This window comes from Balaenoptera acutorostrata, chromosome 15, assembly GCF_949987535.1.
Source record: "Balaenoptera acutorostrata chromosome 15, mBalAcu1.1, whole genome shotgun sequence".
NCBI lineage: Eukaryota > Metazoa > Chordata > Mammalia > Artiodactyla > Balaenopteridae > Balaenoptera > Balaenoptera acutorostrata.
Window position 1 is genome coordinate 20,043,585 of NC_080078.1, and position 16,710 is coordinate 20,060,294.

The following is a 16,710-nucleotide window of genomic DNA, read 5'->3' on the forward strand; positions in this document are numbered from 1 at the left end:
TACGCCTTGCCCAAGAGGGATTTATCCCAGGAATGCAAAGTTGGTTTAACATATGAAAATCAATGTAATACAACATTAATAGAACAAAGGATAAACCAACATGATCTCAATAGACACAGAAAAAGCATTTGACAAAATCCAACACCCTTTCATGACAAGACAAAAACATTCAAACTAGGAATAGAAGGAAACTTCCTTAATCTGATAAAGGCCATCTACAGAAAGCCCACAGTTCACATTATATTTAATGGTTAGGACTGAATGCTCTTCCTCTAAGATTAGAAACAAGACAGGGATGTTCACTCTTGCCATTCCTATTCAACATTTTACTATAGGTTCTAGTCAGGAAAATTAGGCAAGAAAAAGAAATAAAAGGCACCAAGATTGGAAAGGAAATTATAAAACTTTTCTTTATTCAGAGTTAATATGGTCCTATATATACAAGTCCTAAGGAATACACACACACACACACACACACACACACACACAGAGTTCAGCACAGCTGCAGGATACAGGATCAACATACAAAAATCAATTGGCTAATGTGCTAAAACATGTATGAACCTTGAGAATGTTATGCTAAGTGAAATAAGCCAGTGACAAAAGGACAAATATTATGAGTGGTTCTAGGAACCACTCAAGAGAGGTTCCTATAACAAATTCATAGAGACAGAAAGTAGAATGGTGGTTCCCAAGGGTAGAGGGGAGGAGAGAATGGGGAGTTATTGTTTAATAGGTACAGAGTCTCAGTTTTGCAAGAAGAAGAGTCACTGGTAGTGACAGTTGCACAACATTGTGAATGTGCTTAATTTCACTGAAATGTACACTCAAAAATGGTTAAGACAGCAAATTGGCCATACCAAAATTTTAAATTTTTGTGCTTCAAAGGACACCAAGAAAGTGAAAAGGCAACCCACAGAATAGAAGAAAATATTTGTAAATCATGTATCTAATAAAGGACTTGTATCTAGAACATATAAAGAACTTTTACAACTCAACACTAAAAATATAACCAAATGTAAAATGGGCAGAGGATTTGAATAGACATTTCTCCAAATCAAATACACAAATGGCCAGTAAGCACGTGAAAGGATGCTCAGCAGTATCAGTCATTAGGGAAATGCAAATCAAAACCACAGTAAGATATCACTTCACATCCACTAAAATGACTATAATCAGAAAGAACAATAACAAGTATGGGTGAGGATGTGGAGAAAATGGAATACTCATACACCACTGGTGAAAATGTAAAATGGGTGCAGATGCTTTGGAAATAGTTTGGCAGTTCCTCAAAAAGTTAAACATAGAATTACCATATGCCCAGCAATTCCACCCCAAAGTATATACCCAAGAGAACTGAAAATGTACGTCCACATAAACACTTGCACACGAATGTTCACAGTATCACTATTCATAATAGCCCAAAAGTGAAAGCAACCTTAATGCCCATCAACTGATGAATGGATAAACAAAATGTGGTACAGCTATACAATGGAATGTTTTTTGCCCATAAAAAGAATTAAGTATGTGCTACAACATGTATGAACTGTGAAAACATGCTAAGTGAAACAAGCAAGACAAAAGGCCACATATTATACGATTCTATTTATATGAAATGTCCAGAATAGGCAAATCCATGCAGAGTATAGATTAGTGGTTGCCAGGGGATGGAGTGAATGGGGAGTGATTGCTAACAGGTATGGGTTTTTTGGGGGGGGGGGGGGTATAAAAAAATGTTCTGGAATTAGGTAGTTGTGATGATTGCACAATTCTGTAAATATACGAAACCACTGAATCATGTACTTTAAAAGAGTGAACTTTATGGTATGTGAATTTAATCTCAATAAAGCTGTTAGAAAAAAAAATTGAGGGAGAAATTGAAGGAGACATTCAGAGAAGGAGGAACTGAGGACAGGGCAAAAGGTAGAAGGGATAAAGCTAAACAGATAAGCTTAGCACAGACAAGAGTTTGGTCTTCAATTCCAGAGTCACTAGGGAGGCAGCAGAGGTTTCTAAGAAATAGTGAGTGACAGGCTCAGAACTGTGGCTTGAGCATGATTAACTTGCAGCAGTGCAGAGAATGCACATTTTATGTCCCTTTCTATTTTTACATGGTAAGATTCTCACTTATATGCCTCACATCACCTAGGGATTCACAAGAAGAATATTAAGTAAAACATATTTCTCTGACAGCCTTTGTATGGTCAATTATCAAAGTAATGCTTAAAAATACATTTTAAATTAGTGCATATTTCACACCACACAGCACTATTTCCTTGTGTTTTAGGGAGATACTCCAAAAGAATAAGAGAAAGAAGGGACCCAAGTCAACAAAACACAGATGTCGAAATTATAAAAATATTCAATATCACTGCAGCAAGCTGTTCAATAAATGCTGGCTGACTCAAAACCACTAGTAAGAATAGCAAAACAAGTGACTTGGTTTAATCTTGTTTGTTATTATACAAAATCCAATCAATTGCTGTTTGCAGAAAATATCTTGTAAGGTTCAAAGTATAAAATTCCTTAACCAAGTTTCAATCTGTTTTGAACATTCCATCTGAAACGGGAAGTCAGCTGAGTCATGGTCACACAACATACTACTGCCTAAAATTCAAAATGCTTTTCCCTAGTTACAAGAGTAGAAATGTTAGGATTTCTGCTTCATAACCAGCTCACACAGAGTATGCAATTCATTTTAAAAATAAGACCACCTTAATATGACATTTAAACTATACAGTTGGCCCTCCATATCCCAGGTTCCAAATCCACAGATTCAATCAACCAAGGATCAAAAAAAATTCCAGAAAGTTCCAAAAAGCATAACCTGAATTTGCCATACATGGGCAACTGTTTACATAACATTTACATTGTATTTACAACTATTTACATAGTATTTACATTGTATCAGGTATTATAAGTAAACTAAAGATGACTTAAAGTACACAGGAGAATGTGTACAGGTTATATGCAAATACTATACCACTTTATATAAGGGATTCGAGCATCCTTGGATTTTGCTATGGGCTGGGGTGCGGGTTCTGGAACCAATCCCCCTCAGATACTGAGGGACAACTGTATTTTCATGTTGTTGGTCTTTTGGGTTTGTTTTTTTTTTAGAGAACCTATGCCTTAGTCGAATTTTACTTTCTCTCTTTTAAATCTTAAAATCTCCCTTTTACTGACATTATTCAGCTCCTCTAACATCCTCCCTATAACACAATGTTTCTTAATATTTGGGGAGCCATGAGCCTTTGAAACCTGATAAATGCTGAGGATCATCTTTTTCTTTTTTTTTTAAAGCACACATTCAGTTTTTCAAACTACCTCATACCACCTGTGGTCCCTCTGTGGAATCCAGGATGAGAAACCCTGTTCTGGTGGCACAATGCCACTCTAATTTCATTGGGGTATTCTTCTGAAGAATGCATATCACAAGCCCAGTCCTATGTTTCATTTTGTTACCAGGGTTCAGTTTACTACTGGTGAAAGCCAAAAACACGCAACTTTTATGTCTAACAATAGAAGAGCTACCTTCAGAATAACCCTTCAAAAAGCTGCAATCATTATAGCTGGCCAATTTAAAGAAGATTGTAATTACTGTAACCTCAACTATTTAAAATTATACCTCAGTTTCAACTAATTGTTTGGCATATCCTAAAATGGAAGAAACACTGAGCTAGTGTAAAGGTACAAGTACTGGGCAAACTTTTAGCTAATTTCCTTCAAAGGGGTCAGGGAGAGAGCCTGATGTGATGCACTAAGAACAAACACGTCACCTATGTGATATTCCCGCCAAAAAGGTTTAACCTGAATCTAATCATACAGAAACAACCAGACAAATCCAAATTGAAGCCTGCAAAAACAACTTGTCTGGACTATTCCAAAATGTCCATGTCATGAAAGGGGAAGAAATGCATAAGGAACTGCTCCTGATGGAAGGAAATTACAGATGACTAAATGCAACCCTGGATTAAGGAACTGAGAGAAAAGAACAAACTACATTTTAAAAGATACTATTAGGGGTTTTCCTGGTGGCACAGTGGTTAAGAATCCGCCTGCCAATGCAGAAGACACGGGTTCGAGCCCTGGTCCGGGAAGATCCCACATGCTGCAGAGCAACTAAGCCCGTGCGCCAAAACTACTGAAGCCTGCGTGTCTAGAGCCCGTGCTCCGCAACGAGAGAAGCCACCGTGATGAGAAGCCTGCGCACCAAAACGAAGAGTAGCCCCAGCTCGCCCCAACTAAAGAAAGCCTGCGCGCAACAACCAAGACCCAACGCAGCCAAAAATAAAATAAATTAAAAAAAAAATTAAATAGCTACCCAACCCCCCCCAAAAAATGTCCATAAATTTAAAAAAAAAGACATTATTAGGACAACTGGGAAAATTTGAATATGGACCAAATAGTACTGTAATAAAGTTAAACTTCCCCGACTGTGATAATTTGATTGCTGTTATGTAGAATGCCCTTGTTCTTGGAAGATACGTGTTGTCTTATTTAGGGGTGAGAGGGCATGATAAAACAAATTTAGCAAAATATTAGTAACTGGTAAACCTAGGTGGAGATAGAGGTGTTCACTGCACTATTCTTGCTATTTTGCTGAAGATTAGAATGATTTTTTAAATTTTTTAAATGAGAGGACATTTTCTTGATTTTGAGTGAGAGACGTCATAAGTCAGTCTGACAAGAATATATACAGCCATATCTATTTTAGTCTTTCCAATTATGGGCAATACTTCTGAGGTTGTCATAAAACAGAACTGTAAAGGACTGTATTTTATACTTGCACACTTACTTCAGATGCCAAAACTCCCAAGTTACAGAATGGTACTCAGATTTTTTAATGATGTTTATATTTAAAATTTCCAGAGGGTTGTTACACATTTTAAAATTAAGCTTACAGTTTGTGATTCATTTATTCTACCAATTGATATACCACATAGCTACCAAATAAAGCTAGAAAGAAACCTACTAATATGAAATTGCTGGCCTACAAACTACATCACAGGAAAGCAACAGAAAAGCTTAACAAAATCATAAGGTGATTTTTTTTTTTTTCCTCCAGATAAAGTTTGGTGAATTCCAAGAGCAGGGTCCACCTTATCTAGGAAGACCTAATGCCCTGGTTTACTCCTGCTGTCCCTAGTCTTTTCTTATTTAGCATGTCCCAAGTGAAGGTGTCTCAGATAAAAACGTTCCAATTTAGATGCTACATTATATGGTACATAGCATCTTTAACGACTTCTCTTAAATGATGGCATTTAATGGTTGGTTTAGGGAGAAAAAAAATCAGCATAACATGAAGCATGTAGTTCTACTTTAGACAACACACCCTACATTATAGTAAATTAGTAAAATGGTCATGAAATATATTGAGGGAATTGTTCTCACATTTTCAGAAAAAAAGGAGAAACCAAAGTTATCTTTCTTCTATTGTGCAATATAAAACACTGCCTAGCTGTAAGAACCCTATAGTGAGAGTCAAAAGGCCTGTTTGAATCCCAGCTCTGTCACTTGTTAGAGACTATAACCTTGACCATAGCTTTCTCATCTGTAAAATGAAGGGATAAGAATGTTGGCTGGGATCATAGTCTAAATCTAAATATTCAATGATTCTATCACTTTGGATATATATATATATATTTTTTTAAGTTAGATAAGTTGAGTTACAAGAGATTTTTTACAACTATAAACTGTAACTTACCATCTTCTCTCTCCAAACTCCTATTTCTGTTCTCACATCTATTCTGTTCAGAGGCTGGGTCAATCTCCCATTCAGCCAAGATAGAGACCCCATGCATTTAGACAACTAATCACAGACTAAGTAGCTGCCAAACCCCAGATAGCACATCTTCAGTATCTCACACTCTCCCCTCTTTTCTACTACCATTTTAATTCAGGTCTTCATCACACCTCTTGCCCAGATCACTAGTTATCATTTTTCTATCCTATCACCACTCTACCTAAAAGCACCTAGTAGCTTCCCACAATGTAAGATTTATGCAAAAAGTCCTCAACCTGATATTCAAGAAACTCTACACCTGCCCCCACCCTTATATGCCAATCCAACTGAACTACTTACTGCTATTTCAAAATTCCCTATACTTTCTGGATTTTGTGCCTTCATTTCTGCTGTTGTTCCTACATTGCCTTTTTCTCTGCCTTTCAAAACTGATTCCATTCTTTAAAATTTAGTTCCAATGGCAATCTCGCAGATCTAGACATTACAGTTCTCTTTTGAATGCCCAGGATACCGACAAAAAGTGACAATTTTAATGGCCAACAGTAAATTAAGATAGTTTACCTCGTGTGGGCAACTAAACTTATCTACTGTGCCAGTTTTGTTTAACTGGCACGGGCTACCTGGCATGCTGTCTTGAGAGTTTGCAGTTTAGCAAAGGGAAAGGAGAATGGCAATATAACTTTGTCATTCATTCAGAGACTAGAGTTTCCAAACACGGGGTCTACACAATGGGAATTTGGAGTTCCATGGTATTAAAACATATTTAACATTTAAAGATTTAACGTTAAAAATCCAAATGTTTGGTTATCTTCGTGAAACATGAAGATCTACAACAGTGTGGGTGATTTTGCCCTCCAGGGGACCTCTGGCAGTATCTGAAGACATTTTTGATTGTCACATCTGAGTATTTCTGGTAGATGCTGCTGAACATCCCACAATGCACAGGGCAGAATTCACAATAATAAATGATCTGGTCAAAATGTCAACAGTGCCCAGGTTGAGAAATTCTGATCTAGAAGTGTTGCTTATATGTGTGGGTTGTGCCTCCCCAAAGATTTTTTCAAATTTTTCAAGGTGAAGAACCATGCCTCTTGTGAAGCAACACAATACAGTCCAAAGCATACCAGTGGTGTGGCCTCCTGAAAGCTACTTAACCTCTCTGTACATCAAAGTCTTCACCTATAAAACAGGAACAGTAAAAGTACCTACCTCACAGTGTTCCAGGATCAGATGAGTCAATATAAGACCTTCAGAAAAGTGTGCCAGGCAGACAGAAAAAACATTCAATAAATTCGGCTACTTCCATTCTTCCCTTCCCTAGTGCCTAGTCTTCCATTTGGAACATATAAGATACTCAAGAAATGTTTACTGAATGAATATAGGATAACGCCTTCCTGGGGAGAGCACAAATGGGTAAAGATATACTCTCCTTATTTGTGAAAAAGGAAGCACAGAGCTAAGGATGGAGTTGAAAGGAAGCATTTACCCACCTAATCATCTCTCTCCCTCCTCAGGAAACTTTTAACCTCTAGGAAATGTTCCCCTCTCACAGGGTCCTTAGTACACAGTGCCCTGTTGTTTTTCCTTTTCATTCCTTCTGACCAACTGAAGAGCCTTAAGGATATGAATGGAATGGTATCTTCTTTTGACTCTTACATCATCTACCTTGTATTAGTTATTTATGTACCCATGACAGTCCTCCTCCTAGATTGCACATGCTCTCTGTGGCCAGGGACAACACTTGACTCCTTTTTATAAAACCCTAGGGACCTAACAGACCTTAGCAACTAGCTGGCCCAAACCTCTTGTTTTATAGATTAGGAACAGAGAGGCTAAGTGATTTGCCAAGAGTCAAGGTCATATTGTAAGTGCCAAAGCTGGGATTCAGACTCTGATACATAGCTGATACAGCGACTCCAAGTTCTATCCAACTGTAATAGCATATAAAAATTATACCTGTGGTAGAGACCATTTTTAATTTATAGTCCCAGAAAACCTCCATAGGAATTACACTGATATAGTTACCTGACAAAGCAAAAACAGAAAGAGAGACTGATACCTCCAAGCTCCTTTCTGAAATTACACCTTAAAAACTCAACCTGTTTTATTTAACGGTTTCATATCTTAACATTTCTTTAATAGCTTTTGACAAAACTTATTTAAATATCCAACAGTTATTTAGTCAGTGACATCGGGTTTAATTTCCTTTAAATGATCCTGTAATTATTTTGAATAACAGAAAATCTCTTATTTGGTAAGACGATGACGTCCATCCTTCACCGACTGAACAGATTCTTTAATGATCACTTTAACAAGTTAATATCTATAAAACTCAAAAGACTAGCAGCTTGAAATTATTCTATATGCTGAAAAATATTCAGATGATTTGAACTGTGAATGTTAAGAACCTCAACACAAGCATAAAACTTACAATCACCAAGCACAAACTACATTAAGATCTGAGACAGAGAAATTTTATTTTATTCTGTTCAAGTGAAAGAAAGCTGCTCACTGATTAGGTTTATCTAGAAGTTTCTCTGAGTGTCCCAATACGATGCAAAAGAAAACGGCGAATAAGAAAGGAAAAGACTGTAAGACAGAAAATGAATGTGAAAAAGAGTTAAATACGGTGCAATGCCCTGATGCTTAAGCAATTACAGCTCAATAAAGCTCAACATTTCCATAAAGGCATCGTTTAAAAAAAACCAAAAAACCCCTTTGTGGTGATGATTTAAATTACCAGTGCAAAAGCATTCAGGTCCAAGAAGAATGAGAACCACTTACTGGGAACAGATTTTTTAATTATTTTACCAGCTGATAAAAAGAGCACACACCGAACGTAGATAAAAATGTATTTTCAAAAGAAAACAAAACGCAGCTTATGCTTGGTAAAGTTCAAGGGCAAAACTGTTTCCAGTGCAACAGAATCCGCCTGACTACAATGTGTTGAAAAAAAATGCGAACACATAGTATCTTTTTATAAAGGCAACAATTTGAGTTACAAAGTAATAACGGGGAAGCCAAAACAGTTTGACAGCCCGCCATAAGGGCCGCCTCAATCATGAGTCACACAATGCCTGCAACCATTTACAATAGTAATTAATGCACAAGTCCCCTAATTAAATTCTAAAAGGGTGAGAATGCTTTAACTAAGTTTACAAGAATTGCTTTTCGCTGTGGTTCCCCCCCCCCCAAAGAAAGGAACACACGCGTAATTACGCATCTCCCCGCAATCCCTCCATCCAGTATTCCCTCCGGCCTCTTCTCCGTGTCTGCTCCCTGCGTGCAAAAGAAAATGACACCGGGTAACTTCTAAACCCAGCAAGGGCGAGCCAGAGTGGAAATACAAGATTAATAGGTCGAGAGGCGGTAAGCTCGCCCATCTTACCTGCTAAGATTTCTTTCTACGTCTTTGGTAGCTTTAGCTTCCAATTCTCTGGAACAGAAAAGAAAAAGGGAGAGAGAGAGAGAGAGAGATGCGCATGAAAACGGAGCTGCTGCGGCAGAGGCTCGCGCCGGGGCCGGATGGGGAGGGGGAGGGGGAGGGGAGCCCGTGGGGGCTCACAAAGCTGCGGGGCTGCAACCCCGATTGCGGTCAGGCGGCGCGGGCGAGCCGCAGCCCCCGGCCCGGCCCCAGCCGCGCAGCGCGGCCCCTCCGGGCCTCCCGTCCGGCCTCCGCAGCAGCACAGCCGGCTTCCCTCGCGCCGAGGCCCGAGGTCTCGGGGACGCCCGGCGCCGACGCTGCAGCCCGCGGTCGCGGGCCCTGCGGCAGCGCCCGAGGCTCCGCCCGCCCGGAGGGAGGCCCCCGCCCCGCTCACCTCATGTGTGTAAAGTGCACGAGCAAGTGGGGCGCGGCGAGTGAGGCTCGCGAGCCTCAAGCCCTCCGTAGCGCCGCGGGGAGAGGCCCGAGCCGCTGCACCAGCGCCATTTTCTACACCGACCCGCTGCCGCCGCCGCCGCCGCCGCCACCGCCGCCGCTGCAGGCCCCAAACCGGAAGTGAATGCCCCACTCGGCAACCCCTTCCGGGGGTGCCGCGGCCACCGGCCTCAAGATGGAGGTCCTAGCAACTAGAGCCGCAGACGGGGTAGGCCCTTGGCAACCGCCCCGGCGCGGCGCGGCCCCCGGCTGGACCTCCCTGGGGGGATGGGGGGTGGGGGGTCACAGCCTCCGAGGCGCCCCGCACAGCGGCAGGGGGCTTCGCCGAACTCCGAGCCCAGCCTTTCTTGGCACGGCCGCCTCGGATTCTGACTTGAGTCCCTCTCCTCCTCCTTCTTTGCTGCGACACAAGTTTCCTTCCCTGCTGCCCGGCCCCTCCCCCACCAAAACACACCAGAAAAAAAAAAAATCGCCTAAACCGCAAATTCTACCCCAGCCGCAGCATGATGATCCCGCGCTGCTTTTGAAATCCGCCACTTCTAATTATTTTTGACCTTGGGCCAATTATTTAACCTCTCTGCTTCTCTGTTTCCTCCTCAGATAAGAATGCATACCTGAGGATGACAGTGAGGTTTAAAAGCGATTTTTATCCTTCGAATTTGGCAGACCATTTGACTCAGCAATTCCACTTGCATGAACTTCTGTTCAAAAAATAATCCTAGATAGCTACAGATAATGTCACCGTCGTGATATTAAGTCCTGCGTTGATGGTGGTGAAAAATTGTGAACGGCCAAAATGTCCAACATTACGACGTGGCTTTAAAAACAGAACTCCTGTAAATAGTGCTGCAATGAACTTTGTGGTAAATGTCTCTTTTTGAATTATGGTTTTCTCAGGGTATATGCCCAGTAGTGGGATTGCTGGGTCATATGGTAGTTCTATTTTTAGTTTTGTAAGGAACCTCCATACTGTTCTCCATAGTGGTTGTTCATTGCAGCACTGTTTACAATAGCCAGGATGGAACCAACCTAAATGTCCATCGACAGATGAATGGATAAAGAAAATGTGGCACATACATACAATGGAATATTGCTCAGCCATAAAAAGAAATGAAATTGAGTTATTTGCAGTGAGGTGGATGGACCTAGCGTCTGTCATACAGAGTAAGTCAGAAAGAGAAAAACAAATACCGTATGCTAACGCATATATATGGTATCTTAAAAAAAAAAAAGGTACCGATGAACCTAGTTCAGGATTAAAGAGGTAGACATAGAAAATGGACTTGAGGACATGGGGTGGGAAGGCGAAGCTGGGGTGAAGTGAGAGTAGCATCGACATATATACACTACCGAATGTAAAATAGTTGGCTGCTGGGAAGCAGCAGCATAGCACAGGGAGATCGTCTCCTCGCTTTGCCATGACCTAGAGGGGTGGGATAAAGAGGATGGGAGGGAGGCTCAAGAGACAGGGGATATGGGGACATGTGTATGCATATGGCTGATTTGCTTTGTTGTGCAACAGAAACACAGTATTGTGAAGCAATTATACTCCAGTAAAGATCTATTTTTAAAAAACTGAACTACTGCATGCATTAGGATACTATAAAAATGCTGGAGAGAAAGAGTAATGGCACAGCGGAAAATGGTTACAATAGAATAAGTAAAAAAGCAAGTTCCTAAGTAGCTCACACTGTGAAAGCAGGTAGATACAGTAAGATACTTATATATGAAGACAGTAAGATACATATGTGTACATAAAGTAAAAATATATACCTACATGTAGATACAAGATACATACCTACGGGTAGATACAGCAATATACATACCTGTATATACAATAAGATACATATATTCGTGTACATATGTGTGTATTCTTTCCATCCTCTCAAAACGCTTTTTCTTTTTTTTTCTTTTCTTTCTTTATTTTTGGCTGCATTGGATCTTCGTAGCTGCATGGGCTTTCTCTAGTTGCTGAGAGCGGGGGCTACTCTTCGTTACCGTGTGCGGGCTTCTCATTGTGGTGGCTTCTCTTGTTGCAGAGCACGGGCTCTAGTCACATGAGCTTCAGTAGTTGTGGCACGCAGGCTCAGTAGTTGTGGCGCATGGGCTTAGCTGCTCTGCAGCATGTGGGATCTTCCCAGACCAGTGCTCAAACCCGTGTCCCCTGCATTGGCAGGCGGATTCTCAACCACTGCGCCACCAGGGAAGTCCCTCACAACGCTTTCTTCCCCCTAAAGATGATTCCAACTCTGTGCTTGCAATCCATTCCTTCGCAGGAACCTCACTTTACGGATCATCCCATTTTCCTCTTTCTACTGGCTTTGATCCTTTCATTGCCTTTAAAACATGCCCAAATCTCTCCCATTAAAAAGAAACAAAACCTCCCTTGACTGCCCAGTTCCTGTCCTCTCTCAGGGAGATGGGTAATAAGTTAATGAATAAAGGAATGAATGGATGCACAGAAAGTCCTAAAGCATATGTACACAAATGTTAACTGATGATATAGTTAAGTTTTTAATTTCCTTCTCTTAATGTATCTGGCTTTTTATTTTTTCATTTTTATACAATGAGCATGTAAAACAAATTTTTTTAAAAATCTGGTTTACAAAATGTAAAATGTAGGGGGCACCAAATAAATGCTAGTGACTTTCCTTTTCTTGCCATATCCCTAAGTTTGATTCATCCATGCATATATTTGGGTTTGTTTTCTTTTATTGTTCTTTCTACTTAAAGCATTAAAAATTACATTACAGCATTTCTTTAGGAGTTAAAAAAATGAACATGTATATATAGAAGAGTATGCTTTCATACCAGGTTTGTGAATAGTTTTCCACAAGAGCATAAAGCAATGTAATATTTATCAACATTTACACAGCTGTTAAGATTAACTGATTTTTTTAAAAAAATTAGACTTTCTTAGGTTTGAATAAATCATTGATTCTCATTTGGGGCAATTTGGCTCCCTAACCCTCACACAAAGATTTAGCAATTTCTGGTTTCTGATGGTCACAACTGGATGCTACTGGTACCTAGTGGGTAGAGGCCAGGGATTCTGCTAAACATCCTACAGTGCACAGCACAGCCCCACTCCCCCCCAGCGTGAGAGTATCTGAACCAAAATACCAATAGCACCCAAGGTTGAGAAACCCTGGAACTAATTCTCTGCTCCAGGGAAGCTGAGAAGATATAATTTCTTGAAGATCTTTTCAGAGTGGTTTGACACAATCACATATGACTTCTCCAGGGCTGCATTATGAAGTCATGCTAATCACTTTTTGATTATCTCTTAAACTTGGTGCATAGGGGTAGGTCAAAGAAGAATGACAACAGAAAACCAGCACTGATTCCTTATCAGAAACCTACTGGACTTCCCTGGGGTCCAGTAGTTAAGACTCCATGCTTCCAATACAGGGGGCCATGGGTTCAATCCCTGGTTGGGGAAGTTCCACATGCTGCATGGTGTGGCCAAAAAAAAAGAAAAAGAAAAAAGAAAAGCCTACTAAGGGGTCTTCTCTTATTATTCTTTCTCTTTATTAATAATTAGTCTGTCTATTGAATATTTCCCATCATCATACAAACATATTCTAGTAACTTCCACAATAAGAAAAAAATGCAAACAAAACAAAAAACAACTCCATGGATGCCTCATTCCTCTCCAGCTTCATTTCTTTTCTTTTTTTTCTCTCTTTCCCAGAAAAACTTCTTGAAAAGGTGTTCTATACCAGCTGGTTCCAGTTGCTCACCTCCTTTCCCAGCCCACTCTAACCTGACATCCCCACTCCTCCCCCCAAATAGCTCTTATCAAAGTCAGAAATGACCTTGAAGCTCTCAAACTCAATAGTAACATTTCTATCCTGCTCTTGATTTACTTCTTTTTTTTTTTTTTGGCTGCGTTGGGTCTTCGTTGCTGCATGCGGGCTTTCTCTAGTTGTGGCGAGCGGGGGCTACTCTTCGTTGTGGTGCGCAGGCTTCTCATTGCGGTGGCTTCTCTTGTTGCGGAGCACGGGCTCTAGGCACGTGGGCTTCAGTAGTTGCAGCTTGCAGGCTCAGTAGTTGCAGCACATGGGCTTAGTTGCTCCGCGGCATGTGGGATCTTCCTGGACCAGGGCTGGAACCCATGTCCCCTGCATTGGCAGGCAGATTCTTAACCACTGCGCCACCAGGGAAGCCCCTGATTTACTTCTTAGCGGTATTTGCCACAGCTGACCAGTCCTGCCTTCTTAAGAGAGCTTCTTTTCCAGAATGTCTTGGCAGCACATTCTCCTGGGTTTGTTTTTACCTCTCTACCATTTCTTGTTTTTGTATCCTTTGCCATCATCTCTTGCTTTGAACCAAAGAAATGTTGGAGAACCCCAAGGCTTTGTTCCAGACTCTTCCCCCTCTCTGTCTCTCAACTTCCTCCTTGGGATGAGTAATTCCATCCTCTCTCTTGTATTTAAATACTATTTAAATGTAGATGACTCTCAAATTCATATTTTTAGCCCATATCTCACCTGTGTACCCCAGAATGCTAAAATGCCAGTCTGTCTGGGCAACAAATACATGTACTAAGTACCGTGCTAGGGCCCAGTTCTCAGCAATACAGGAGCAACTACTCCTGTGCATTAAGTCTTAAGAGGCAGACAGATTTTTTCTTTTTAAAGCAAACTATAAAGTGTATAATTATAAACTATGACAAGTGCACAGAAGGAAAGAAATGTTGTGCTAAGCATGAAACAAAGGAACATTACATAGATTGTGTGGTCAAAGAAGGTTTCTTTGAAAATGTAAAGCTTCATCTGAGAGCTGAAAGATAAGGGGCAGCCAACCCAGCACCTAGGGAACAGCAGAGGAAGGGTCTCAGGCTGGAGGCTTAAACTGTGGGTCCTTATTGTGGATGAAAACAGGCTTCGTATTGTATTTAGCTTTAAATCCACTGGTGCCACCATTTTTACTTACTTGTATAAACAATTAGGGACAAAACCAGAAACAAGGTTTTTACAGAGCAATGGGTTTCACTAACATAGCTGGTTTAAGTAAGCAAATGCCATTTCCTACAACAAGCATATTCTCTAGATTAAGTGAAATTATAATATGTTGCATGCCTTATGGTTGAAGTTTCCAGTTTGAGAATTTGTATATAACATTAAATGACTTTCCTACCATAGCTTTTTATGGAATAGCTCTGGAAGAATCTGTAACTATCTCAGGAAGCTTCTTGCTTCTTCTTAGTGAGCATAGTAAGAAACAGAGGCTGTACAAAATTCAACGTAAATAAGATCTCTTCTCCATTTGTCTTTCTTCCTTGGGTTTTTTGTTCCTTTGGTTTCTGAGGTTACCAGAGCTTAAGTATTCTTCAACCCTCTCTTCCTTATCTAAGAAGGGTAAATGACTAGCCTAATACTTGAAAAATTATGTACTTGAAAGGATTATTTTTTCTCCCAAGTCTCTACCAAATACCATCGTGAAATATATATATATATATTTAGACAAAACTCACTCAAAATATTTTTAAATTTAGAAAAATTTTCACAATAATGTATAAATGGATATTGAAAACATGAACACAAATGAGATTTCCTGGAAAGAGTACAGTTATTTTATTTAACTAAAATCTATTTGGTACTTAATACATGCCAATTATGCATTGTTCTAAGTGCTTTAAAAATATTAACTGATCATTATCATTGTCCTCACACAGCCCAATGATGTTATCCCCATTTTACAGATGAGGATAATTAACTTGCCCAGAGTTACCTAAATAATAAGTGGCAAAAATCAAGCAATTTGGCTTCCGAGCCTAGATCACTAACCACTACATTGTAGATCTGTTTTTCTCAACTGAATTAGACCCCGCAGCTCCCTTTGATAAGAAATATTTTGTAACACCACCCTTTCTATCCCTAAATGATCATCATAGATAGTATAAGCTACCTAACATATAATTTTAAAATCACATAAAATGACATATCTGAAATAAAGTCAAAGAAAAGTAAATAAACTAAAATGTCTTTCACTATGTAAATACTCAGTAATGGTCTACACTGGAAGACTCAGAAAAGTAGGCAGATCCTGGCACCTATGTGTTGAATCACTCCTACAAATGCAGCAGTGTTGAAATAACTACTCATACACCAAGAACTGTAGTGATGCTGGAGATGTAATTTATCTGGAAGAGAGAACAACTCTCAGTCAAGTTCTGAACAACTAGAGAACAATTCTCTTTCAATTTAGGGGAACATTGAATTACTGAAAATTTAAGTGTATAGTAACACTGAAAAAAGTAAAGAGTTAGGTCTTCGGATAATTATAAACATGCTTTCACTCATGAGAATGTCCGGGGTCGGGGGGTCCTACATTTTGTGGGACTGTCCCTGTCCAGCCCCTCTCCACTGAATCCCACCTCTTTGTGACAACCCAAACCCCTTCAGCAGTTTCCCCCACCCCTCTGAGGAGTGGAGGTGAAATATTACTCTATGGAGAACCATTGCTGTGGATTGAGGAAAGAGCAGAGGAATGCTACTCCAGTGACAACCTAGCAAGGCACGATTAACAGGATTAAGGGTACTATAATGGGGACAAATGACGCTTCTCAGATTGATGTGTCAGAATTTAGCCTTATTCCGGACTTCCCTGCTGGCGCAGTGGTTAAGAATCCACCTGCCAATGCAGGGGACACGGGTTTGAGCCCTGGTCCGGGAAGATCCCACATACCGCGGAGTAACTAACCTTGTGCGCCACAACTACTGAGCCTGCGCTCTAGAGCCTGTGAGCCACAACTACCGAGCCTGTGTGCTGCAACTTCTGAAGCCCGCGCACCTAGAGCCCATGCTCTGCAACACGAGAAGCCACCACAGTGAGAAGCCCGCGCACCGCAACAAAGAGTAGGCCCGCTCGCGGCAACTAGAGAAAGCCCACGCGCAGCAATGAAAACCCAATGCAGCCAAAAATAAAATAAAATAAAATAAAAAATAAAAGAATTTAGCCTTATTCCTTCTCTGTCCCATTCCCCCCACCACACACAAACCTGTCCCCAAAGAGACAATTTCCCCCAAGTAGCAGTAATACCCCGCACTAAGCTGCCCCAGCCAGAAACCTGAGTCAATTT

General features: G+C 40.5%; 1 protein-coding gene and 1 pseudogene across 6 annotated transcripts in view; one reads left to right on the forward strand and one right to left on the reverse strand.

The window, feature by feature from the left end:
• TNRC6A (trinucleotide repeat containing adaptor 6A) overlaps positions 1–9,741 on the reverse strand; it is a 97,830-nt gene extending 88,089 nt beyond the window's left edge. For 4 of the 6 annotated variants that reach the window (XM_057529946.1, XM_057529943.1, XM_057529942.1 and 1 more), the window contains exons 1-2: positions 9,565–9,741; positions 9,135–9,182 (exon numbers count right to left, since the gene is read on the reverse strand). In XM_057529946.1, coding sequence (XP_057385929.1) covers positions 9,135–9,182; positions 9,565–9,569 — 53 coding nt within the window. In that variant the 5' untranslated portion in view covers positions 9,570–9,741. Of the gene's footprint in view, positions 1–8,955; positions 9,026–9,134; positions 9,183–9,564 lie in introns of all 6 variants that reach the window. The other 2 variants (XM_057529944.1, XM_057529945.1) reach the window with 2 other exon arrangements.
• The window catches only part of LOC103002953 (5'-AMP-activated protein kinase subunit gamma-1-like), a 94,424-nt pseudogene continuing 87,281 nt past the window's right edge, over positions 9,568–16,710 (forward strand).